General features: G+C 46.4%; 1 protein-coding gene across 2 annotated transcripts in view; it reads left to right on the forward strand.

Moving 5' to 3' along the window:
• The first annotated feature begins 8,480 nt into the window (after window positions 1–8,480).
• LHFPL6 (LHFPL tetraspan subfamily member 6) overlaps window positions 8,481–25,140 on the forward strand; it is a 140,034-nt gene continuing 123,374 nt past the window's right edge. The window contains exons 1-2 of one of the 2 annotated variants that reach the window (XM_032185881.1): window positions 8,481–8,727; window positions 10,464–11,023. In XM_032185881.1, the coding sequence (XP_032041772.1) occupies window positions 10,639–11,023 (385 nt within the window). In that variant the 5' untranslated portion in view covers window positions 8,481–8,727; window positions 10,464–10,638. Of the gene's footprint in view, window positions 8,728–9,973; window positions 10,196–10,463; window positions 11,024–25,140 lie in introns of those variants that run through there. The other variant, XM_032185888.1, reaches the window with a different exon arrangement.

The raw sequence follows: 25,140 nt of genomic DNA on the forward strand, positions 1-25,140 counted from the left end.
TGGCTGGTGGAAGCCTAGTAATGCTGACAGGCTGCCTACCGTTAAATGCAGAGGGAGGACAGCTCAGCCTTGCCACCCTGGCTGCTGTCAGATGGCTGGATGGTATTGATGTCACTCTGTGATTACATCTGAAGGAACAAGTGTTGCACATTTCGCTGCTCACACGAGCATTTTGCCAACGCAGGGGTTCTGTGTAAGCATGTACAGCAGCCGAGTAGGTTGCTTCGGCTGGTGTACAGTACAGCCTCAACAGCTTTGTGAAACACTCACATTCCCTGGCAGGAACTCAACGAGCATTTCCAGCACCTCCAATTATGGTATTAATTACAAGAGATTATCAACTTCCCCAGGATAGACCCCAAGCTTCCTTTTGCATGCCAACCAGCAAGGACTATCCTGTCCATGCAGGTAGAGCTGTCTGCAGAACACCGTCAGCCTGTCTGTACCTCATGCATCAGGTAACTTCATGTCAGCATTGAGACCTTAAACCACTGTTGTGCATGCAGAGCACATGCCTTTCTGAAAGCCAAGTTCATGCTGGGTGAACTGCCAGTCTGGAGGTTTTGAATATTTTAATGTTAATTTTGATGGTTAGTGGCTTCTTTCTACTTCTGTCCCATACATGGCCCTTTGTATGATAAAATCCAGAGCCCTGGTAATATAGGCAGAGTAACACTGTAAAATGAAACATCAGGTACCTTAAGCAGCAGCAGGCTGCAGCACTAACTGGCAGAAATTAGCAGGCTGTTTTCAAGCAATATTTGTGCCTCACTGCGGAAATGTGAAGGCAACAAATGCTGATGCTGACGTGGAGTTAGGCTTTCCTCCCACTTGTCCAAAAGCAGACTATTTGGGGGCTTTAGCAGTGGTGTGACTGCTGGTATAGGGAGCTCTGAATAGGATCTGAGTCTCTTCTCTCTTGAGCCTGTATGCCTGAAGTCATAATTAAGTACCTGTGGTGGGATGCATCTCACCGACCTTCTACCATCTAAAAGTCCATGGTGAAGGCCATAGCTAATTGTCCAGACCTCATATCTATCAAAGGAGTGAAAGAAACAGATGGTTAGAAGTAATTTCATCCTAAAGTTCTTACCTAGTCCTCTCAACTAGGAGCCTAGTACACTTGTATCATTGACCTCATTGACCCCTACTAGGTCTGACTGTGGTTTTTGACTTTGCTGCAAATGATACAGAGAATATACTCCAGCATCAGTGCAGTGGAAATGACATCCTGTATGTGAATGCTGTTCTTATACTCATGGGGAAGGGAGTGAAAAAAAAATAAAACAAACAGAATGTTTTATTTTGCAATGAAGTAAATGGAAAGTCTTATTTTCACAGTAAAATGATCCACTTGGTGCCTGTGGGCATGTGACATATCAGGCAGATGCATATCATCTTGGGTGACATATCATTGACTTGCCAGTTGCGAAGGTGGAACTGCCCAAAGGCTAGTTTATTTTTTGCACCTGAATCACAAAAACTTCTAGATATTCATTCATAAATCAATGGTATAATCTAGTTCATACCTGCTTCTTCTCTTTCCTCTTCTTCTCTATCTCATTTTTTCACTCACTTTGTCACCTCCTCTCCATCTTCCTATCCAAATCCATCTCTCAGAGGCATGTGTTTCACTCTATCATAGATAAGCCTACTTGGGATGCGTGACTCCCTTTCTTGGATACCAATATTAATCCATTTTTCCTTTAGCGTGGTGAGATTTGGGCACAATTTTTTTATTATCTGTAACAGAGATAATGTGCCGGCACAGCTCCACAGGGATATCAGCTTATGTTTGATTCATTGAAATGAATAGCTGTTTTACTAGAAGCTTGAGAGAGAGCAGGAATATGTGTGTTGAGCTTCATTCTCCAAAGTGTCGGGCACTGGCTTGAAGATGTGTGTAAGCGCTTGGTGACTCACGGCCGGCGTTTCTGTGCTTTCCAAGGTTGAGCCAAAGTTCCTTTATTTTGTCAGTTGCTGAAGTTAGCAGAAGAACTCATGTATGCATATTGCAGTGTAAATCAACTTCAGCTGAAGAAATGAGATGGTTGTGAACAGGGAAGACAACTCTCACTGCATCAATCAAAGAGAAAGGATGCATTGCCTTCCTGAATTTGGAGGTAGAGGGTAAGGATTAATTCCCTGCTCAGCATTGTCTCGGCCCCATTCTGCCTCATTTTGCTCCAGATCATTAAACATCCATGGGACGGGCAGTTCTTTAATATTCAGAGCTACCACAGAGTCCTCTCGTCTCAGACAAACACGTGAAAGTGGCTTACAAAATATCTAGCTTTTCTAAGGACAGCCTGTGGTGTATAGTTAAGTAAGGGATTTTTTATTTTTTTTTAAAGAGTCTTCAGTTTAATGGGTAATTTCCTTTGAAAATGGTAAACTGCAAATTAAATGGCAAAAAGCAATTAATTATTGAAATGATAATATCCTTGTAAAGGTTAAGAGGTAATATAAATGAAGTTCCTGGGAGCACATTAATGGTATTACTATCTTCCCCTTTACAAGTGGCAACTGTAACGACCTAGCTAATTAGCTTTTTCATCACAAAAAGGAATATTGAAATATGTAGTTATATTGCAGAAGCACAGTCTATGACTATGTTATTTTGCTACAACAAAATATAGAGAAAACCGTTTTACGTGCTGCTAAGAGCTCTTTCCAGAGCACACAGCTTTTGATGGAAGGAGGAAAAAGTGTTTTTTAATGACACAGGATGAACAACTTGTAATGTGGAAGGAAAACACGGGCCAAAGCCAAAGATTAACGGAGATACATCCCTCTTTGTCTTGCTGCAGCTGCCCTGTGCACACAAGGCTTGGCTAGAATATGTGGCTGAATAGGGGCCTGACCCCCCTCCATCTGCAGCAGAGGTCAGGTAGCCTGGGGTCTACAGCTACACAGAGTGAATTTGAGTCTCACTGACTCCCTGTGCTGTATTTTTATTATATATATATATATGTAGGTATAATTATATATGCATAACACATCAATGCATACACATATACATATGTGGATGCTATTTATTGACTTTTAGACAGCTTTATAAAAAATGAACTTGTTTCTTCCCCTGCTGAGAGCATCCACTGTGTTTTGGATGGGGATAAACCAGAAAGGGGGCACTGCTTGGGTTTCAAGTCAGTGTTAGTGTGACATTTTTTCCACGAATGAAGCCATGAAAGAGTCCAGAGGTTCCAGCTTCTCAGAGGGCCTGAGAGCTGTATGAACCTCTGTGTGTGATCTGGGGAAAATGAGCTTCCACTTGTACGATGAATTGCCCTTTGTCCCCAACAAGAGGATTTTCAGCTTTCCTTTCAAACCCACCAGAAAACATTAGCCTCATCCTTGGGAATGTGATCTAATATGGTGACCTAGATGCAGGCGATTGCTGCAGCTCGGGGGGAGAGGCAGCTCAGCTCCAGTCCTGCAGCAAAAAGCTGGGGGGAGAAACACGGCGATGCCTTGCATCCCGTTCACACAGACACAGTTTATGCAAAACATGCCAGGGAAGGCAGCCTCACATGTTCTGCAAACGCAGCTCATGAACCTTAGGACTGGAATAGGGTAGTTATGAATCAGATAAATTTTGTGGCGAACACAAAGAAGCTCAGATCCCTGCCCCCACCTTTCCCACACCCACCCTGCCCCACCAGCAGCCTGCGGAACAGGTGGCAGGAGCACCAAACCCTTCAGGGGTAGCAACCAAGTCACCTCCCACCCAAGCAAGGACACGAGGGCATGCAGTCTCCCCATGCTGGCATACTAGCCCCCCTCTACCCTTGTGGACTTGGGCACTGTCACTTTCCACCCCTGATTTCTAAATGCGATGAAAACCAATCTCTAACCATGGCTTTAAATTCAAAGGGAAGATCTTCGTCCCATTAAATGAGTGGTTAAACAAATATTCCTCCAAAGATGTGCTCCCAAAAGGGCAAGAAGGCACTGTGGCAGGACCTGCACTTAGGACATTCCCTAGATCTTTCTTCCATGCTGTTGAAACAACGTCTGGGGAAGATAGACAAATTCCCTTGGTAAATAAGATGCCACGATTAAATTGCTTGCATCGGTCTATATGCACAGGGAATGGGCTGCCAGTAAATGAGTGTCTGAGAAATCACTTGTTCACAATCCAGATGTTCCTTGTTTTTCCAAGCCTGCTTGGGAAGAGTGGAAATTTAGGATTAAAATCACCCGTGCAGTTCTCCTTCATCTGTGCAGGACTAAGCCAATTCCCTGTTGAAGGAGGATGGGTCTGGGACCTGTCACCCCTGAGCTCCATCGTCTTGGCAGAGTTTGTGAGGGCAGAGCAGGCTTTTCCCCTCCTTGGCCGTGGGGTTGGTGCAGAATGAACCTCCCCAGCTTCTCCCGCAGCCACCAGGCTCATTAGCAACAGGACATGAAAGAGATAATCAGGAGCTTGATTTGCTGTAGCTGCTATTTGGGAGCACCTGGTGGCTTTTATGTAATACATAATAAGTAATAACGGTATAAAGATGAAACAGCATAAGGAGGGCTTATTGCACATAACGAAGGATGCTTCCCTTTTTTTTTCTTATTCATTGACATGTTGTTTGTAGGTGCGTCCAGAGATCACGGCTGATGTTAGCAACAGGAGCAGTGTTTCCAGTGAGACAGCTGTGCTTCAGAAATGCGTCCTGTTCATGAATTTTCAGTAATGTGATCTGTAAAATTTACCACCATAACCACCATAAAAATAGATCCTAATCATAATATAGCATTGGAAAGGAACTGGAGAGAGGATGTTTTGCCTAGAGCTAAGTTTTTAGGCCAGGATTTAGGTTCAAGTGTGACAGCCCCAACTCTCTGGAGTGCACTTCCACCCACGCTAGAAAACATACAATGTGTTTGATTTGGAAGAGACACCATACAGATGTATGATGATTTAGTGACTTGAGTTTCTTTTCTTACGTTCCTCTGACTGAGAAATTTGCAGGTGTTAGACTTGAGATTCTACTTTTCCCCCCCCCTGATTAGTTGTTGTTTCTTTCCTACTGCTATGCAGAATTTAAAGTAAATGTATTAATTATCAGATGGCTCCCTGTAATACTTGTCTGCTTGGTCTGTAGTGACTATATTTGAATAATTGAGTTGACTTTCTGTTGCTCCCAGTACATAGCCTCAAGTCTGTTGTTGTGCCTACACCTTTCTTTTTCATTTAAAATCGAGTACAGACATGACCTGAAGATCCAGTTTTGTAAGATGCTCGGAACCATGTAGACGCTATCACTCTCCTATGGACCACACAAGAGAAAGCCAGATGGTGGCCTGCAAAAGAAAAGCTTCTTTTTTTCCTTTTTTCTTGTTAAAGATTGAAAAAAGAGATGGAGGTTCAGTATCTGTTTCATTTTCAGGAACATACGTACTCCCCTATGGCATTTTATATGGTGGTGGATTGTCTTACAGGATATGCTATAATGAAAGATTCTTTGGCCGAGGCTGTGGTGTGTGCGAGCTGGATTGATTTAGGTGCACTGACAGGATTTTTTCTCTCTTTATTCTGCTGCACTGATTAGCTCCATCAAGGCTGTAGGACCCCAGATGTAACAGCAGCTTAGTCAATGGATCAGGGAGAAGAGAGACGGTAAAATCTATAAGCATATTTTCCCATCTCCCTGCTACGGCAGTTTTCTGACAGTGTGCTCGTGGGCGTTTGATCCAGTCTGATTTCTGGTGGTTCCAGCAGTGGGAATTCCACATCTCGCGTTCCTGCACCAGCTCTGAGGCTCTATCAAAAGAGGATTCTCTTAAATATCAAAACACCTGAACAATTCTAAAGCCAGTTGCTATTTCAGTATAGACAAGACCCCAGGGACCAGGACTTTTGTTATTGCTCTGCTCTGAGGAGGTGTCTGCTTTTGTGGCTACAAGAAAGACCGTGGGTCCAGAAGCGCCATGTAGCAACCCCCTTTTTCTTTCAGACAGGTTAGATGTGGGTTGAAATATTTTGGTTTCCACAGTGAAAATACATCTAAGCACAATGTTCCCTGAAAAGGGCAGCAAATGTTGATATAGTTGAAGCATGTTGAATTGCAAACATTAGGGGGGGGGGGGAAGGAATAACAATTTGGATGTTAACTTATACATGCAATGTGTTTACTTTGTCCCTAATCAAAACAAAACTACTTGTCTCTCTGACAGAAAATGGATGGTGAAATAAAGCTTATTCCCCCACAAGTGAGTATGCCATGCGGCCAGCTTGCGGGGGCACTCGGAGACAGTTGGCAAGATAAGATGCTCCAGGAGAGATGCAGAACGCAGTGTGCAGTCTCCATGAGGGAATGTGGAATGGCAGCAGCTCAGGGAGTGAATATAAAGGCCATATAAGGGAAGCAAATGGACTGCTGTAGAGATGCCATTAGCAAAGCAAACACTGACTTGGGGACCTTGGCATATACCATGGAAGAGATAAATTGCATGAATAAATGCAGACTTGTTTGCCTCTCCCTAGGTTTACAAAGTTAGTTTTAACTGAGAAGCTTTACATGCATGAAATAGAGTTTTTGCACACTCACTGTACTGCCAAGCAATTTCTACCCATATCTAATCCCAACGTGCACCTAATTTAGATACATTTATCATTGTTTCATTCTAATCGAGGCCTTTGGCTAAAGACAGAATGTAAGACCAGGTCTTTAGGCAATTGCAAACGTAATAATGGTACACTGAACTCCTCTTTCTTTATACCAAGAGCACAGTTCAAATATCACAGCATTAGCTTTGTACCCCTGTCATTTCCCACATTGGAAAAATGACCAGCAGGAGATGAAACTCCCGAGCCAAGTGCTGGCTGAAGGCATGAGACCAGTCACTGAAGAGCACCTGTGTTCATCGGGAAGTGCACAGCTCTGTGCAAAAGTGGAGCCGGGTGCTGGTGCACTTTCTGGGTGGAGGCTTGGCAGCAGGCAGAAAGGTGATGTGAGGGGAGGGTGCTAGCAAGGTATGTGGCAGAGCAGGCTCCGTCTCTCACCCCTGGGAAAGTCATCCTGGCGCCCTTTCACTAAGTCACCCGATGGGCACATCCCCATTCGTGTTTTGGCGTGGATCAAGGGCACACTTTCGGGGCGAGTCTCCAGATCATCCTCCCTTAACCACATTTTGGTTTACCCTGCAGTGATGTGTACACAAAGAGGATGCTGTTCAGATGAGACTAAACAAGAAGACAGGTTTTGGAAGGGCATCTAATGAGTCTTGAGTGCTAGAGTGAATCAGAAGACACATGAATATCCATCAGGTCTTTGAACACCAACCGGTTTGCTGCAGAGATTGGGTCAGGCTGATCCACAACAGTTGCTAATACAGATGAAGGCTTTGTGGATGTAGCTGGGGGGGGGGGGGGGGAGGCATGGCTATTTTGGAGGTATGCCTTTATTGTCTGCCTTGTGAAGCACATCACTGAATAGCTTCCAGCACTGAACCTATATGTAGCCTGCTTCTTTTATTTGAAGCACTTTTCCTCAAAGAATATGCTTGAAATGCTAGAGTGGAAAACTAGCTCTTGCTATGTACTTCCCCATCCATTTTTTATCCCTTGAGAAAACACACATTTTCAGTAGTGTTCTGATTTTAAGACTTTGCATTACAGGGAAAAAATGGAGAATCTTTTTTTTTTTTTTTTTTTTTTTTTTTTTTTTTTTTTTTTTTAAATCCAATAAAGTGGCTTTATAATTTAATTCTGAACATGACTGTTGTTACTATTAAATGGTGTAAATACAGACTGAGCGCAATAAACCTCACTTCCATTTAGCATTAATAATATTAATGATCAGTACTTAAATCACACGCCATGTTCCCGGACTGTAAAAGAAACATTACCAAAGAGATTTTGCGCGTCTGGTGCCGCCATAAATTAAACGTGGCATAAAATTGTCTTCTGTCTGCGGGAATTTGTTCAAGCTGCGGGGAGGAGAGGAAGGAGCAGGAGGAGGAAATCTCCGTCTCCCAGCGGCTCTGCCCGCACCATCCCTCCCCAAAAGTTTCCCACTTCAGGCGGTGGGAAGGGAAGGGAAGGGAAGGGAGCGGGGCTCCCCTCTCCGCCTGGCCCTGGCGCAGCCGGGCTGAGCTGCTTGGTACTCCGCTCACATTTGCTCTCGCCTCCCAAAACTGTTGCGATCAAAACGCTGGATCAGCAGCAGCTCGCACGCACACGCCATCGGCAGATTTCCCCATTTTATTTTATTTTTTCCCCATCTAAGGGCTGCAGCCTCCCCTTTTTGACACCCTCCCACCCCTCCGGCTTTTTTTCCCCTCGCCCCCCGGCTCCAGCGCCCCGCTCACCCCGGGGGAGGGCTGGGGGAGCCGGGACCCCCCCGGGCCGGCCCCACGGAGCCGGGACCCCCCAGCTCCTCTCGGGGAGGGCTCGGGGAAGCTCCCCCCGATCCCCCGACCCCTCGCCCCCGGCCCCGATCGCGGCGGGTCCCGCCCGGGGAGGCGGCGGCCGGGGAAGTGGGAGGAGAGGCGGCGGAGCGCCTTGCCTCCCGAGGCATCAGACGTGGGGAAAGGGAGGGGAGAGAGGGAGAGAAAGAGAGAGAAACGCGCCGAGGAAGGCAGGGAAGGACTGGGGAGGCCGGGCTGGGGAGGGTCCCGGTCCCTCCCGTGTCCGGAGGACCAAGGGGACAGTCGCTTTGGGGCGGCCACCCCCGCGCCCCCCCCCTCCTCGGCGGGGCTCTCCCATGTGCTGCCGGCACCGGCCTGCGAGTAAGTACCCGGCTGCCCCCGGAGCCCCGGGACCCCCTTCCCTCCCCCACCGCCTTCTTTCCCCTTCCCTTCCCCGCAGCGACACCCGGCTGCATCCCCTCCCCGTCCCAGCGGACCCCCCGGTCCCCCTTCCCCTCCTGCCCTCCCAACCCCACACCTTCCAGCATCCCTTCCCCTCCTCGCCCCCCGTCTTTCCCGGATCCCCCAGCCGCTCCGGACCTCTCTCCCTTTCCCTCTCCCCTCTCTGTCCTCCTGCTCCCCCCGGACCCCCCCTGCAGCCCTGCCAGCCCCTCGCCCCCCTCCCGCCCCGCAGCCTTCCCCTCGCATCACCCCGGCGAGTTTCGCTTCCCGGCCCCCGCTTTCCCTTGCCCCCCCCCCCCCCCCCCCCCCTCCCCAGCTCTCCACCGCCCCCTCCTGCTTTAGGGCTGGGGTTTTGGGGCCAAATTGGCGAGTCCCGCTCCCCAGAGAGAGTCCCGGGCGTTGGCTGGCAGCCCGCGGGAGGTGGGGGGTCCTGCTGGGGGATTTGTAGGGTCCTGCTGGATTTGTAGGGTCCTGCCCCTGGAAGCCTCCATGTTGTCCCCTATTTCCAGCCGTGTCTCCTCTGCCGGTTGAGGGAACGCTTTCCCCGCGTGCCGTGACCCACTTTGCCGTAGCCGCTTGGTGCCACGCCAAGGCACGGGCGGATCCTTCCCCGAGAAGATGCCTCTGGAGGGATGGGGGCAGCCCGTGCCCTCCGCCAAGTTTCTGTCCCTCGGGGTTTGGGGCTTTTGCAGGTTGGGAGGCATTTCTGCAGATGGGCTACGTCTGCGAGGAGGTAGGCGTGTGCTTCTTGGGAAGTGGCACAGGCCTTTGCCAACGTTAGGGAAAAGACTTCTTTTTCGCAGTGTTGTAAAAGTAAACAAAACTTTTGTGCGGTGCACATGCTTAATTTCACTTCCAGACTCTTCCCCTACGTTCCTTCCTTGTGCAGAAGGAGTTTTAATTTTATTGCTGGCACATTAATTGCGTTCACTGATTGGCGTCTAATCATGCTTAGAAAAAAAGCCCCTGTAAATAGCTATCGGGATTAATTTGGCAGCAACGGTGAGAGATGATCATAAATTTACAAATGCGCTAGGAGCAGCGATCCAGCATGGACTGAACAAGAAATGTGCCCCCAGCCTCTGGGGTGCAGCGTTTCTGTGACAGCCAAAAGCGCTCGGTCATGCCGGTACAGAGCTCAGAGGCTGGGAATTTTCTGAGGAGGAAGCAGAGGAGTTAAAGGTCCTGGCTTTGGGCTGGGAAGAGGCAAAGAAGAGGAGGCTTTGTGTTAGCGAGGTTTTCTGCTGCCACAGGGGTCCAGGCTTAAAAAGCCATGGACAGTTTTGCACTGAAGCTGCAGGGCCCCATCTAAAGTACATTCCCCAGGCGTTGCGGGAGGAAGGATAACAACCGAGACCTCGCCTGGGAAAGATGAAGATGTACGGGGGTGAGAAGCGAGTGGGGAAGTAGGCAGGGAAGCCCTGGCGGTGGCTGCACAGCCTGCACAGCCACGCCGCCTCCCGTCACCGTCCCCACAGCTGCCGGCAGCGGTGCTAGTGGCCGCTCGCAAGGATGGGACAGAGGCATGAGATGTCTTCATGAAAAGTGCTGCAGGAAGGAGAAATGCTCTGGCAGATAAACGTTGCTTTTCCCTAATCTCAATGGTTCTGAACTTGCCTTTTTCTTCTTTTTTTTTGTTGTTGTTCTTTCATCAGGGACCTTTGTCTTCATGATGGGAGGAAACATCCCCCTCGCTGTTAGGATCCGGGCTTCTCCCAGCGCAAGGATTTGTCAAGGCTGAGAGACTCTGGATTATCCCCAAACCTCCTCTAAAACACACAGGAGCTTTCCTGTCCCCCCATCGCGAGGGGGCTCGGCGCGCACGTAAAGATGGCCTCCAGCCTCACCTGCGCCGGCGTGGTCTGGGCTTTCCTCTCCTTCCTTTGTGCTGCAGCCTCCTGCGTGGGCTTCTTCATGCCCTACTGGCTCTTGGGGTCCCAGCTGGAGAAGTCTGTTTCCTTCGGCACTTTCCGGCGGTGTTCCTACCCGGTGCGGGACGAGAGCCGCCAGACGACCGTGATGGTGGAGCAGTGCGGCCGCTACGCCTCCTTCCAGGCCATCCCCAGCGCCGAGTGGAGGATCTGCACGGTGGTGACGGGGCTGGGCTGCGGGCTGCTCCTCCTGGTGGCCCTGACGGCCCTCATGGGCTGCTGCGTGTCCGAGCTCATCTCCAGGACCGTGGGCAGGGTGGCAGGAGGCATCCAGTTCCTGGGGGGTAAGTGCTGCCTGCTCGTGCGGGGACGGGGGCGTCTTCAGGCTGCTGAAGACACCACATCCACGTGTGGTGCTTTGGGGAGAGGAGGGATTGATGCCAAGTTTCCGCTAGTGAAGGAGACCTCTTGGCTCCCTTGACCATTGAGCTGGTTGTCTGGATGGCTTGAACGTGGCCTAAAGGCCTGGTCACCTGTGGTCGCTCTCTTGCGCGTAAATCCCTGCTCGGTTGTTGTATGACCTTTGAGACTTGCACGACAGGTTCAGCTTGCTGGGTGCAGCTCTGTGTGCTGAAGACCAACTAACTTGTGTCTTTGTGGAGGTTTTTTTGTAGGCTTTGTAGGCTTGCAGCAGAGCTTAGCTCAGGTGGTGGCACCTGGAGGAGTGTGGGGGCCGTAGAGCCCTGCAAAGTGTTGCAGAGTAGAGGCTGTGTGACTGTGAGGACAGCCCTGGCTCTCCTCCTTCTCCTTCCCACTCCTGTCACCAACAGCTCCCTCCACCATCTGGCAAGTCTGTGGCCGCCGTTGGAAGCAGGGAACCTTTATTCCTGGTAGATGTGGCCCACGAGCTGCCAGGAGGAGCCCTGCCAGGTCCACGCTGCCTGGTGGGGTGTGGGGTTTGTGGAGCCTGTGGTCTAGACAGTGCGTGGGAGAATTACCTCCCCTCCTTTTTTTAGCCTGCGAACTGCACGGCCTTAGCCGTGGAGTGTTTGAAGGGTACGAGACAATAAGCAGGATCCTCCAGTGTGTTTTTTATAGGGCTGTTTTCCGAGTAAATCATCGCGCTCCTGTCATCGCTGACACGCGTCTCGGTGGCACTCACTGTCACCTCGTGCTGCTCGGCGTGCGCTCGCCCCCGTAAGGGGATGGGTTTCTCTGCCCAGGCACCAGCATTTGGGATGTGCCTCTGGGTCTGCTTTCAGCTAAGGGGGGGCTTCTGCCCCTCTGCCCTGCAAAGTGGGATGCACCCAGGCAGGGCAGCACATGCACATCGCCAGCATGCAGCCAGGAGGAGGCACAAGATGAAAAAGGTGCAGCTTGGGGGACACAGCTGAGGCTCTGGAAGGGACCTGTGCCAAGCCCACAGCCAGGCCATGTTGGCACGGCTCTCTCCTGGCTGCCAGGAGCCCTGGCTCTGACTTTTTGGGCGTTTTCCGCGCTTTACAGCAAAGTGCCCCTGTCACTTCGCCCCTCGGTGCTGCATTCCTGTGTTTAATCTGGCTGACAATTGGAAAACGCAGCAGCTGCCTGAGAGTTAACTCTGCTGGAAGCTGCTGCTTCATGAAGGCTGCTCCTTTATAAAACTCCGGTCGGGCAGCTGGGGGGTGGAGAGGATTTTCGATTCAGTGACGCTCTGCAAGTCCACTCGGTCTGGCTGTTCTCACCGAGAGCCATCACAGGCTCTGCTTGTGCTTTAACCGCCCCCCTCCTTCCAATTGCTGCCTCTGCTCATCTGGTTTTAATTTGCGTTTGGTGGTGCTGTGTGCCTGGGTCTGGTTACAGCCACCTTGGTGAAAGATGACAGCCCAAGGGGTGGCCGGACGAACAGACAAGGGACAGGGGAGGTGTGGGGAAACCTGTGCCCATGGTGTGGACTGAAGGTGTGCACCCTTCTGCCAGGCAGGATGCTCAAGGAGGACTCTTCAGACCATGCCATGACCGCTCCTGGAGCTTGCCCCAGGTGACTGCGCAGCATCCTTTCCCTCCAGGAAGGGTGTGAGCATGTAGTGCTTCTCCTCAGTCGGTGACAATTCAAAGATCCGTGAACCTGTGGTAGAAAATCAGAATTGCCAACAACTTTATTCACAGATCAGAAATTATTTACACAGCATGTCCAATTTTCCCCTCTGCTGGGTTTTATGGTTGTCTCTCATTTCGCTCAGTGCTGCTGGAAATGTGTGAGAAATGAACAAAGCGAGAACCCATCATTTCTTAACCTGCTTAAAAACTGACTCTGGGGTCATCAGGGAGAGAGGCCAGGTGGTGCAGGCAATAATTTGGCTGAACTGAAGGCACAGATTAAGGTAAAGTTCAGATCCTTACATCCTTCATCAGATCTTTAGCTGCCATCAGTCAGCATAGCTTCATTGCTTAAATGACATGACAACATTTATCCAGATGTTGAAATTAGGTTCTGTAATTATTAGGTTGTTTTAAATCAAGATAGTCATGAGCTGTTCAGATTACTTGCTATCTAGGAATGCCAGGTCTTTGTTCCCTGTGTAACCATTATAGATTTAGTTATATACCATGGGGTGTGCTTTGACTGTGGCTCAGTGGCACTTTTGTGATTGTCACTTTAATTGGCCTCCAGCTGGAGATCTAACCAAATAAAACCCTCACAAATATTTTTCTTGGGGGTAAAAGAACCCCCTGCCATCTTTATTGTGAAGAAAAAGCCTGCGGAAAAATAAGCAGAGCACTGAGAGATGCTGTTAATTCATCCTCTGTGCCTTTCTCTGCGTTGGGCAAGGAGATGGAGAGGCAGTTTCACTTTCTGTTTCTTCTCATCTGAGTCACCTGCACCAACACGATTGCTACTTTCAGTGGCGGAGGGTGGGTGTCTGAATAAACTGTATTTTTCTTGAACTTAGAAATCAGCATGGTCATGCTCGGCGTAGCTAGTTTAAAGTTTTAATGGTGTTCTGTTAGTCCGGGATCTAAATAATTTTCTCAGCATGATCTAAGAACATGGACTTGATGAAGAACTTAGCCAATTGACAGTGGCATATTACAGGAGGCCCGTGGGTGGGTGAGATGTATGCTGCCCTGCAGCTGTGGTGGGCCAGAGCACCAGGGCTGCTAAAACTAGCTTAATCCAATACTGGAGACATGTTTACTGCTGTGAAGAGGTGGCAGGGAGGTGTAATCTCCAGAGGTGGTAAGCAAACAGCCTGATCCTCTTCTTCCAGCAGGGCAAGGAAAAGTAACTCCAAGTAGGTCAGTGGAATAGCACCTGTACAGAAGTAGCGCGAGCTAAGTGGTGCCAAGGTTTTACAGCTGGGATTTCCCCCAGTTGTATGTGGCAACTCATGCGAGTGAATTATTCATGAGTGCTTATACCATAAATCTGCTCTTATAAAAAATTGAGTGGCAGAGCCTGCAGGAAACTGCAGATCTGTGCAGAGTCAGAAGAGCTCTGTAGATACTCGTTGTTTTTACATACTTAGCCCGTGTGTGCTATTTCAGATAATCCCAGCTACAGAGCATACGTATATTTTAAGATGACTCTGGGATGCACTGAGTCTATGTCTCTAATAGAAAGGTTGCATCACGACTTTTCCACCCATTTGCAATTATAGGAACCACTTCCTTTCCCATGGAAGATCACGTGGCAGCTCTGTAGCCATTGCAGCAACTCCTTCCACAAAAAAACAATGCTATTTTGAGCCTCTTCCAAGGCAAAACATGGTAGCGGGTGACGAGAAGCAGCCAACACTCCAAGGCTGGCCATTTCTTCAGTGGCTGTCAGCAGCCTGCAGTTTATGGTCTGCAAACTGCTGCTGCAGTATCTCAGCAGCATGCTTCGTGAACATTGCTGCTGAAGTGCTTCGAAGAGCTGACAACCGAGGTGAAAGTTATGCTGTCTGTAACCTCTTGAGGGCACAGTTATGTAGATGGATACAGTCTTCACTGATAGCAGTAAGTGCAGTGTTTCCAGCTGGTTTCCTTTGAATGTTTGGAAGACAGAGGGATATGTAATCTAGCTAGAACAGATTGCAGGGATGCATCTCTGACCATAACTATTGAGGGCATGACAGCAGGAAGTGAAGTTTAACAAATCTATGGCAAATTGGAGTCTGTAATTATTGATCTTCTTTTCATTGTGCGTTGGCAAGTCAATTCCACTTAAGTGAGGAGACTAGAAATTTGCGGGTAGGTAGCTCAGATATGACATACTAATTTGGTGAATAGCTTCACTCTGTGAATGCAGAGCAATGATTTTAAGAACAGAGCAATAATTTTAAGAACATAATGAACTGAAAGGTTAGCCAGTTTTATGTGAGGCAGTGGATCAAAAGACGCAAGCGTTGCAAGGATGGTCAATTTAAAGAGCGTTATGCTGGCAAGGTGAAGTTTTTCATTAAAATGGTCAGCACGCAGGAATTATGGCTGAAATCTACACTTGCTCAGGATTCCCTTTAGCTCTGTAGGACAGCTAAGCCAAGCTCAGAGGGGTAAGAATCCAAGGGGACAGAGCATGAAATAGCCTCCTGACTTGGAGACCTCTCTGAATCTGACACTTTGACCTTGATTCTGAGTGACATGTGAGAAGCGAGCACTCTCCGTAATTGTGGGTAGCCATGTGGTCTGTCATCTTTAGTGCTCATCACTCACTCTTTGTACCCATTAAATGCACAAGTTTTGCTGCTCCTTTTAGTAAAGTTTTCAGCAGCACTTTCTCTTCCTCTCCTTATTTCTCTGTCTTGTTTCCCTTGTGTCTCATGGGAGTGCTAAAATTCCCGAAACAATGGTCCTTTAATTGCTGGTTGGAAAATACGGAGAGCTCTTAAGTGGGCAGTGGTAAAAGGAACATTTAGTTAGAGAAGAGGATGCAGAGCCTAGCAACTTCTGATTTTGTCTCTGAAAGAATGTGGCCTTTTGGAGGCTTGCTCACAAGTAGTTTTTGCTGAGTGTGGAGTTATGAATAATAATTAGTGCTTGATCAAGAGAGAATATTGAGTGTGGGTGATGGCTCTGTGTTGCCTGTCAGGAAATCACAGAGAAACTCTTTGAGGTTTAAAAGAGACAGAGCCAAAGGAAATCTTCAAATTGTCATATTAGTGGCTGGGTCTGACTTAGCAGGTGAGATGCTGAAGCTCTAAAATATAGGGGAAAAAAAGGGAAGAGGACTAAGGTCAGGGCACTGTGGGACCATGTAGAGAAGCTGTCCCTCAAAGGAAATGCTTGTGGAAACAGCTGAAGAAGAAAGAGGAGCTCTTGGGAGAGGTGGAGTCACTGAACCTAAGGGACAGTCAAGCTTCGGGAAACGTGGCTTGCAGTCAAAGGCGTCCCGTGGGCAAGGAGAATGAAGGCAGCCTCAGTTTGGAGACTGGCTAAGAAGAAGTCAGCAGTGGCTTTGGTGAGGGTAGTTCCAGTTGACTACAGGGGCTAGAAACTGTCCTGGGGGAGGTTTGCGTGGAGCTGTAGGGAAAGAACTGCAGGCAGTGACCAGTAACCATTATTTTGTCTGACAGCTGAAGTGAGACTTTCTGCCTGGAAGACTAAGGTCAGGATCATTTTCTGCCTATAGGGAGAAAATGTAAGCACGAGAAAATGAACCTCGATGGGGACAGGAAGGATCTAAGATGGTCCAGAGGCTTCCAGGAAGCAAATGGTTACCCCAAACTCATTTGCAGTTCTTCTAAGCCTATCTCATCCATTTCTTCCATCTATACATGTTCCTCCAAATTCCTGAAATTTGCACCTAAAAAAAATGAAAAAAAAAAAGCAGTCATAAGAACACACAAAAAGAGCTTTTTAGTTCTTATATCCTCTTTAGCTTAAAATATTTTTCAAAGGGTAACTTTTAGGGAGAGGGTAGGGAGCAGGATCTGTTTCTGCCCAAAGCCAAGCTCTCTTCTTCCCCTGCAAGTTAGCTGCTCATGGCTGTTTTGCCACGTCTTCTCCTCTCTTTCCTCTTGTCAGATGGAAAGCTTCAGTGACTTTGCTCATGTAGACATGTGACAGGGCAATCCTCATCCTAGACAAAGACAAACTGCATGCTAGGTATTAATCCAATGTATTCATGCACCTATACAGGCACAGCAAGAGGGGAATTTTTAAGAAACAGATGCCTCACCAGGAGGTAACAGAAGAACATACAAGGAACAGGCCACCATTAAATGTGGCTTGTGAGTGATTATATGTCATGTCATAGCCTCGTAGATTCAGCAGTAATAAGGTCAGCAGAGAGCACTGTGACTATTTAGACTAAGGTCTGCTGTAGCATAGGTCATAGGACAGCTTTCATATAATTCCTGTTTAAACAAGAGTATATCTCTGAGAGGAAGAAAACCGCACACACCCACAAAAATAGCCAAAAAAAAATCTCTCCTTCTAGTCTGAATTTAATTCCTTACAGAAAAGCAGGATCTTCATAAGTTGTTCCAGTGGAGAATTACCCTGACTGCTTTTCCTCCAGATTATTAATGCAAATATTAAAAAGTGTAGCACCAAGAATAGATCACTGCAAAATCACATTTGCTTAAGGATCATTACAATTATTATTTTTTTTCAAGATTCATCAGTTAGTTTGCTTTTAATCCCTTTAAACTGTGCTATGCTGTGCTTTCTTTACCAAAACCAGTATAGAGGCAGCTTCATAGCTGCTGTGTTTCACAGCAACTATCACTCCATTTTTCTACAGGTATCCCCCAAGAGATTAAGTGCAGTGTATAGTTTTGCAGCTTCATCCTTTTTTAGCTTGACTGTGCTTCACTTTGTCTTGCTGAACTGCATCCTGTGACTGCTAATGCTGATGCTCAGTATTTGCTTCCCAGCACTACAAGGCGCCTTCATATACTGTGATACAGCACAGAGTCAAATTCTTGGATTTGGGTTTGGAGTCCAGCTGAGTAAGGCATGGAAGTGTTTGGGAAGACGTTCAGAACAAGGGAATTTAGAAGGTGATGTTATCTTTAGCGGATTTTGTAGCATATGTTCTGTTGAAGATTAGCCAGCTCTCTCTGCTGTAGTCAGACAGAAAGGAGTTAAACTACTAGACAAATTCAGGACCAAAGCTGAACTGATGCAACATATGTCCTCTGTTGCTCTTGGCTTATCAATGACATTACTTAAGAGTTCTACTCACTTAATTGGGTGTAGCCTGTATTGCTTGAATCTTTCATCTGTGCATGGCCCACCAAATCTGACTGGAGGAGAATCAAAGTTATCAGGTACTTGTATGCAGTGCGTTTACAAAAACATGCAGACTGACATTCAGCATATTCTCAAGAGACAATCTCCTTTCCTGTGGCTACCTTCACCTTGGTTCAGTCCTCTGTGGAGCCCTGCTAAAGGCTGCTGCCCTGCCAGATCTACCAGCACAGCTCTTTGTGCAATTGTTCCCCAAGGAGTTCAACCGAAGGAGACCTGAGTTAGTGATGATTTCCTGTTGTAGCTAACACCAACCATTTTAATGGAGCAGGTTAGCAAGCAAGAATCAGTAATAAATGTCACTGGTCACAAAGTGCAGAATCAGAGGACGTCCCTGCCAGCAAGGTCACGAGCAGCACAGAGCAAGTAGGGAGTTGTAATGCTCTTGGAATATCGGAGATGCAACCTGAAGAAGAAAAGATAGTAGTCTTCATACTTAGGTCTTTGTTCTTTCTGTCACCAGCCAGTTGAGCTATCTTGACTCTTTCTTTTTTTTTTTTTTTTTTTTTTTTCAAAATCTTGCTAAAAAAGTGGCAAGGCCCTTCTCAGCTGCAGATTTCCATAGGTCCTTTGAAGTCAATGATGCTTAGTACAAATCACGTCAATATTTCTTAGAAGATTATTTGTTTGCAACATTACTTTAAAATGGGTGAGGCTCCAAGGCTGAGTTTCTTCTCAAAGAGCTACCCAAGTGAATTAGCTTGTTTATAGTGAATTATGCACCCCAAACAGGCCTTCTTTTTATTTTTTTTTCCCCAATTATTTCAATTAATTCACTTCTAATATAATATTCAGCTAAATACAGAGGAAAAAACATGCTAAGTTTCAGCCTGGAGCAAGTTAGATTTTAGATGCCTTGAAAGCACATTTAAAATGGAAATGCTGATGTATTAGGAAAAAATAAAAGATGCTGCTAAAATATTGGAAAGAGTCACTTGACTTCTCTTGGCTTTCCTATTGATGTTGAATAAAAAAGTGATGTTTTGAATATTGTTGCAGCTGTGTTGGGTTAAAGTAGATTTTTGCATTAAGAACAGAATTTTTGATCTAAAGAAGTCCTGGAGTGCTGTTTTATTTATCTGCAGTTCAGGCTTCTTGATTTTTTTTTTCTTTTTGTCCTCTTTCATTAGAAAGGAACAATGATGCTCGGCACTTCTGTGATGCTCTTCATTTCAAAGGGCTTTGCTTGCGTAACCCAGTGAAACTTCAGGAAATGTGAGGCAGGGGAGCAAATAATCTATTTTGCTGGTGCAGTCAAAGTAAACTCAGAGTTATTTCACTTCAGATCCTCCGCATTTGTGTTGATTAGAGCAAAATCTGGGGAGGGGAGTTGACACTTTTGTTTCTGCGTTGAAAGATCTGGCTTGTTTTGGTTCCTGAGCTCCATGAGATATTTGAACATTGCTGGGAGCTTCACTCAGATATCAAAGTGTTGCAATACTTTCCAGTGCAGATGAAGTCATATTCCCCACAGACAGGATGGGATTGTTCCCGATGGTGCATTTTCCAGGATTTTGTCCAGTCTGGTGTTAAGTGTCTATGTAATGTTTTTCTTCCATCTTTCAGGAAACACAACTTAAGGCTGTGAAAAAATTACATTTGGAATTTTTTCATGATATTCAACCTGAATTTTCCTTTCTTTGCTCATATCCCTTTACTTCTCCAATGCACATTTTTACCTTCTGAGCTCTTTGACTTTGGCTTTATAAAGTAGAATAAGACAACTGAGGTATGGTTTCCATGCAATGAAAACTGAATGTGAATGTGAAAACTGAATGAATGAGCTGGAAGGAGCATGCCCTAATGAAGAATGTTGGAATATATGTGTACCACCTGAACTTCACCCACAGCCGCAAGCCTTGCAGTGGCCATCATTTTGCCTGTCTCCCTGTTCAAGGATTTCCTTTGTCTCTCTGAAATATCTTTGCTGGCTTTAGAGTTGTGAAGCTTTCTCTGTTGCTCAAGTCTAAGGCTCAAAGTGACATTCAGACCGCATGGAGGTAGTCTTAAGTTGCAGAGGACCAAGAAGTGCATCCTCTCCTCGGTCTTGGGATGGCTCTGCCACCACAAGACATCACAGGTCAGAGAGGCAATATTGCTTTTGACAAATCTCTTCTAGCAGCTGTCCTGTATCTTCTCAGGCATGAGAAATTGGGCATGGTCAATGCACGCTGACAATGCTGGTGGTATGGCTGACTCACTAGGCCTGATTAGATCTCATTTACATTGTTTGTTCACTGTCAGTCCCCTGATGTCACAGGTACCTCTGAGAACAGACGCAGACATTTTCCCCCTCTGGATTGGCCTTCCTCTCTAAGGAAAACCTTAGAGCCTGGTCTGTTGAAATCAACAACAATATTCCTCCATGGGAACCAGGGCAGGACAGGACCAAGAGCTCAGTGCTGTTGCTACTCATTGAGCTAGTGGGATTTGGAGGAGGTTGGTGTTGCATAGCAATGCAGAGAACTTTATGGGATGCCAGATCCTACCTAATTCTCTGGATACTAAATAGTAATTGCATCAGGACTAAAAGCAAACAAACAAATAAAAACCTTCTTCTGTTTAAAGGGTTGCTGCACCATGAACTGAGACCACCTGTTTCTGCATAAGCCTGATAAACCCCAATCTCTCCTGAAGACTGACTACTCTGAATTTATTTGTAGGTAAAATTTGTAGGCTAACAGACTTTTAAGTGAGTTTGGGAGTAGTTGGAAGGAAAATAAAGAAAATGTTAATGAAAGAAAACCTAAACAATTACAACCTATTACAAATTGTTGTTATTTTTATCTTTTAACTTGATCCAAAAAGCTCCAGAGAGAATGAAGCAGAAAATGCAGTGTTCTGCTAAACACCATATCGTTTCTGTAGTAATGTAAAGATTTCATCCTTCCCTTTGCAATCTGACAGTTTAGTTGTCTCGCATTGTCTCCCAATAAAGATGCCTTTGTAATATAAAGTGAAATTGTTGATTTGAGAAGAATGGTTTTCTAATAAACGCGCAGGGTCACAGCGCTTGTCCCTTGCATTGAGGAGAAAGGATTTGAGATAAAGCCGTGAATGATCAATCTGAAATAACAAAAGCTGCTTCTGAAATACAGCACCCTGTGAAAGGATATGGAACCCACGAGCACAGTGGAGTGTAAGAAATAGCCCTAAGGCCTCGTAAGTATGTGCTTCATGACTTCTTCACAAGTTGGAGCTTTCGTCTGAGTCTGCAGCTAACTGAAGGCCTATTTATGAATGCATTACAAAAATCAGAATAAACTTGATATTCAGAGCATCACGAGCAATTTAGGTCAGGCACTATACAGCTGAATGCCAATTATTGGAATGGATTACTAGAACATGTTAAAAAGCACTTAGCTTCAAAAATATGTAGAAACTGGGGTAACATGATGTTAGGGGACCTTTCTGAGTGCATGTGTAACACTCTTTGGATTTTGTTTCGAGCTTTGCTTTGACTTGGCCCAGATGCTGCTGTATGACTACAACTTCATCTGTCCTTTGGAGATTTGTACGACTGCCTGGCAAATTAGTGCAAAAAACACCCTCAGTCATACAGCGTTGCTGCTGTCGTTCTGGTGGTGGTTGTTGTAACGTAGGCGGTTCTAGAAACTCCTCGTGCAGAGCACTAGGGGAGGAGAGACAGCTGCTACTGCAAAGAAATCAGAAGCAAACTTAGGCCAGGAAACTGGGGGCACTTTGAGTTCATGACATATTTAAATACCTTCAGACATACATCTTGTGTGCTACTGCTGAGCTGCAGAGGGGTTTTCAGGTGCTGCATGGGTTGCATGCAGTAAAATACAAAACTTCAGAGCTGGCCTGTGCTGTCCAGCACCTACTGCCCACTGCCTCCTCTCCTTGTGCTTTAGCTTTGAAGGAATTCCATTCGTTTTCAATCATTTTTCTGCCACATCAGTAAAAACATGATGAACAGCACTAAACACTGGCACAAAGCTCTTTACAGCTAAGACAACCCCCCAAACTGTTGCAGGCACATTTTGCAAAATCAAGAGGTTGTTATAAAAGTTATTTTTTACAATAATTCCTTTTATAGGAATCCCAATGGCTGGTTTTGGAGAGCTTTGTTCAGTCCCCAGACTCTCTCTAACCAGAAGCTTTCTGCTTTCTCGATGTGCAGTATTTTGGGGTGAGCAGGGTCTGGCTGCTCAGGCCAGGTCATTGCTGATGAAACCCATCGGCAAGGCAAAGCTGCAGACCCTGAGCATCGCTGTGTGGCTGGGGTCCAAGGCAAATACCAATGTGCTCTTCCCGTCCATCCTCCAAGCTACTCATCACTCTGCAAAGCCCTGAAATAAGGAATGTAGGGAAAGCCGTGTCCAACAAACAAGATGGGCTGCACAGCTTTATAGTTCCTTGTGGTGCCATGGTGTGAGGGACTGCTCCCATAAATGAATGTAAGCGCAGTTCTGTTTGACAGATCAGGCTTTTTCTTAAGTGTTTCAAAATAATGCTGTGTAATTAAGGAGCAAATTGCTTTCTTAACTTCCTACAGGGGGGTGATGTTTTGGAAACCATTCTCCTTGTGAGCACCGAGCCATCTGCTGAAAGTTGTCCATTGCTTCCTTCTTCTCTTGTGTTTGCATTATATTTATATTCTTTTCTCTTCCATTGGCTTCAGTTCCCTTCCCAGACGGTGGAAAGGGACACCATGGCTGAAGACAGCTTATGCTGAGCCATTAAGGACTCTGTTTAGCTCGCTCCCCTTTTCCATAACTATTTGCAATAAAAACTGTGTCGGGAAAGAGCCCTTTTGTGTAACGCTCAGTGACCTGCAAGGGCTGGGACCAGCCTTGCGCTGGGGATGGCAAATTCCCTTTGAGGCCACTAAGCCGGAGATCCGGTGCTAAGAACACAGGAAGCTGGGAGGATAAATACTGTAACTTTTCATCTCATGCATAAGAATTGCCGTCTGTTTTGATCTCGTGATAGAGAAAAGTCATTCTGCTTATCTCATCTAACACAGTGGCTAGTCCGATTACAAGCTTCCCTGCCTGGCACCTTTTTAAATTCAATTTGGCTGCCTGTGCCTTTGGCACACAGTAGGTTTCATTAAATTTCACAGCAGTTAGTTTTCATTCCCTCTGTGACACCTTTTTATCAACATTTGACTCTAGTGTAATTTCAAGAAATTGTACTTTTTTTTTTTTTTTTTTTTTTTTTTTTTTCCAAAGTGCTTGTACCATAATAATTCAGCAGAGCAGGTGGGGGAAGAAGATGCAGATACTGTTGCAAATCCATGTAGAAAACTAATATATGGGATGGCAGGTCAGCTTGCAAGTGTTTTTTACATGCGATGATAACAAAAAGGAGCTGCTTCCCTTCCTTCTCAGTCGTTATCATCCAAAAGTGTCAAAAGCGCAGTTTAAGAACTTGCTGTAAAAGGCAAATTTCATTTCTTTCAGGTTAATCACAGCTTTATTTTAAAAGCAGAGCTCTCGGAGTGCTGCTGAATTGACAGCGTAAGGTTGTGAGACAAGCCTTGTGAAACCTCGGCTAGGTAACGATGGGAGTTTTCTTTTCAAAACCAGATGAGGAAGCTGGTTTGCGAGGAAGGTGTGTGTGCAGGGATGCATGCAGGAACACAGAGAGCAAACGTGGTGGTTTTCCATTTAGTATGCGATGCCTGGTCCCTGGTAAGTGGGTTGAGGAAAGATGGGCACCCCAGCATGGACCTGGCACTTCTCGGTCACATCACCTCTACCTCCTCCCCAACACAGAGCGGTGTTTTCTCAAGTCTGTGCCCAAGGCAGGTGCTGGGCAGGTTTTTGTCAGTAGAGGTGGTTTTGAGGCTCTCTCTGAAAGGTCTTAATTTGCAGAGCGTCAGCCTGTCTGAAATGCCAGCCTTTTGTAGTCTGCTGGGGTAATAAGAACATGCAAAACTAATGTGTCATGGCTTCTCAGTAAAATTTAAAAAAGCTAATTAAAACGAAGTTTAAGAGTGCCTAAAAGCAAGCTCTGCATGCAGGCATAACTCAGAGACTGACAGAGCCGTGTCTCACTGCAAGCCAAGGGCAGCCGGGCGTGGGAGGCCATAAATCATTTTCAGAATGAGACTTCTGATTGATGAAACTTTTCCTTCTGTCCTTTCAAAGGAATTAGTTTAACAAATGGAGCAGCTTACTTCCCTCTACCCAACGGTCTCCATAATTCCCGTTGCTGATAAAATATTTCCAAATGCATACAGTCTTGGGAAGGACCTTGAACACCTTGGGGAAGCTGGAGGTGCTCCCCACCTCCCTCTCAGGGAAAGGTTTCCCATGTATTTCCCACTGGTCAGCCTATACATATATAATGTATATTTTTGGTGGGTTGGCAGGCTGTAATTTCCATCTCAGGCAGCAGCTTGAGTTGTTGGGGAGTGCCAAGGAAGCAAGGGTGCCTTGCTAGTAGTGTCTCCACATGTCCCCTGCTGTCTCCAGAGAGCAGTGGCTGCCAGAGAGCTGCGGAAGCCTTGCAACCAGGGAGCCAGATAAACGGTGTGTGTAAGTTGGCATGGTGCTGCTGAAGTGAGCCCTGGCTCACAGCTAGCTGGAAGAGGTGGCCTCATCCTTTCTTCTGGGGGTGGAAAATGTCTTTCCAGAGCACAGCTTGAGCGCACGGACCTCTGGCTACGGACTGAAGTCTTGCTTGTTTTTTCCAGGTTGACTGAGTGTGTTCACTTAAGGGTGAAGGCACAAGTAAGAGTTCCTGTGAGCTTTGTTTTTCCTACTAAGCTGAACATAAGAGTAAGGATTATTCCTTGTTCTTAGTATGAAGGCACAGAGTTCAGGATCTTTACTCTGCTGTTTCCAGCACAAAATGGTCCAGTGTAATTAGCAGGCATCCTACAAGCAGACTGCTCAACAACAAGATAGCTCTGGGGGATGTTTCTTCCCATTTCAGATAATTAATCATTATTTTATGTCCTGAAGTCTTGAGATTCCTCTAAATTGTGTATCTGGTGTAATGGTGGAGGTTTACATCACAGCAATCACATTATGATTAACATGTAATTATGCAGGTATTCAGTAGACAGGATTAGCTGAGACATCCAGAATTTCTAAAAATGTGTTTCCAGTGTGGCCAGTGGCAGGTCTGAAAGAGTAAAGAGTAATCAGAAGATTATTTGAGAATGCAGGTAGGTATAAATCCTAGAAGAGTTTTAATCTTCATATTTTATGACTTACTAAGACTTTAAAATAGGACTGCTTCCTATTGTTTCAAGATGACATATTCC

This window comes from Aythya fuligula, chromosome 1 (assembly GCF_009819795.1).
Source record: "Aythya fuligula isolate bAytFul2 chromosome 1, bAytFul2.pri, whole genome shotgun sequence".
Lineage (NCBI taxonomy): Eukaryota > Metazoa > Chordata > Aves > Anseriformes > Anatidae > Aythya > Aythya fuligula.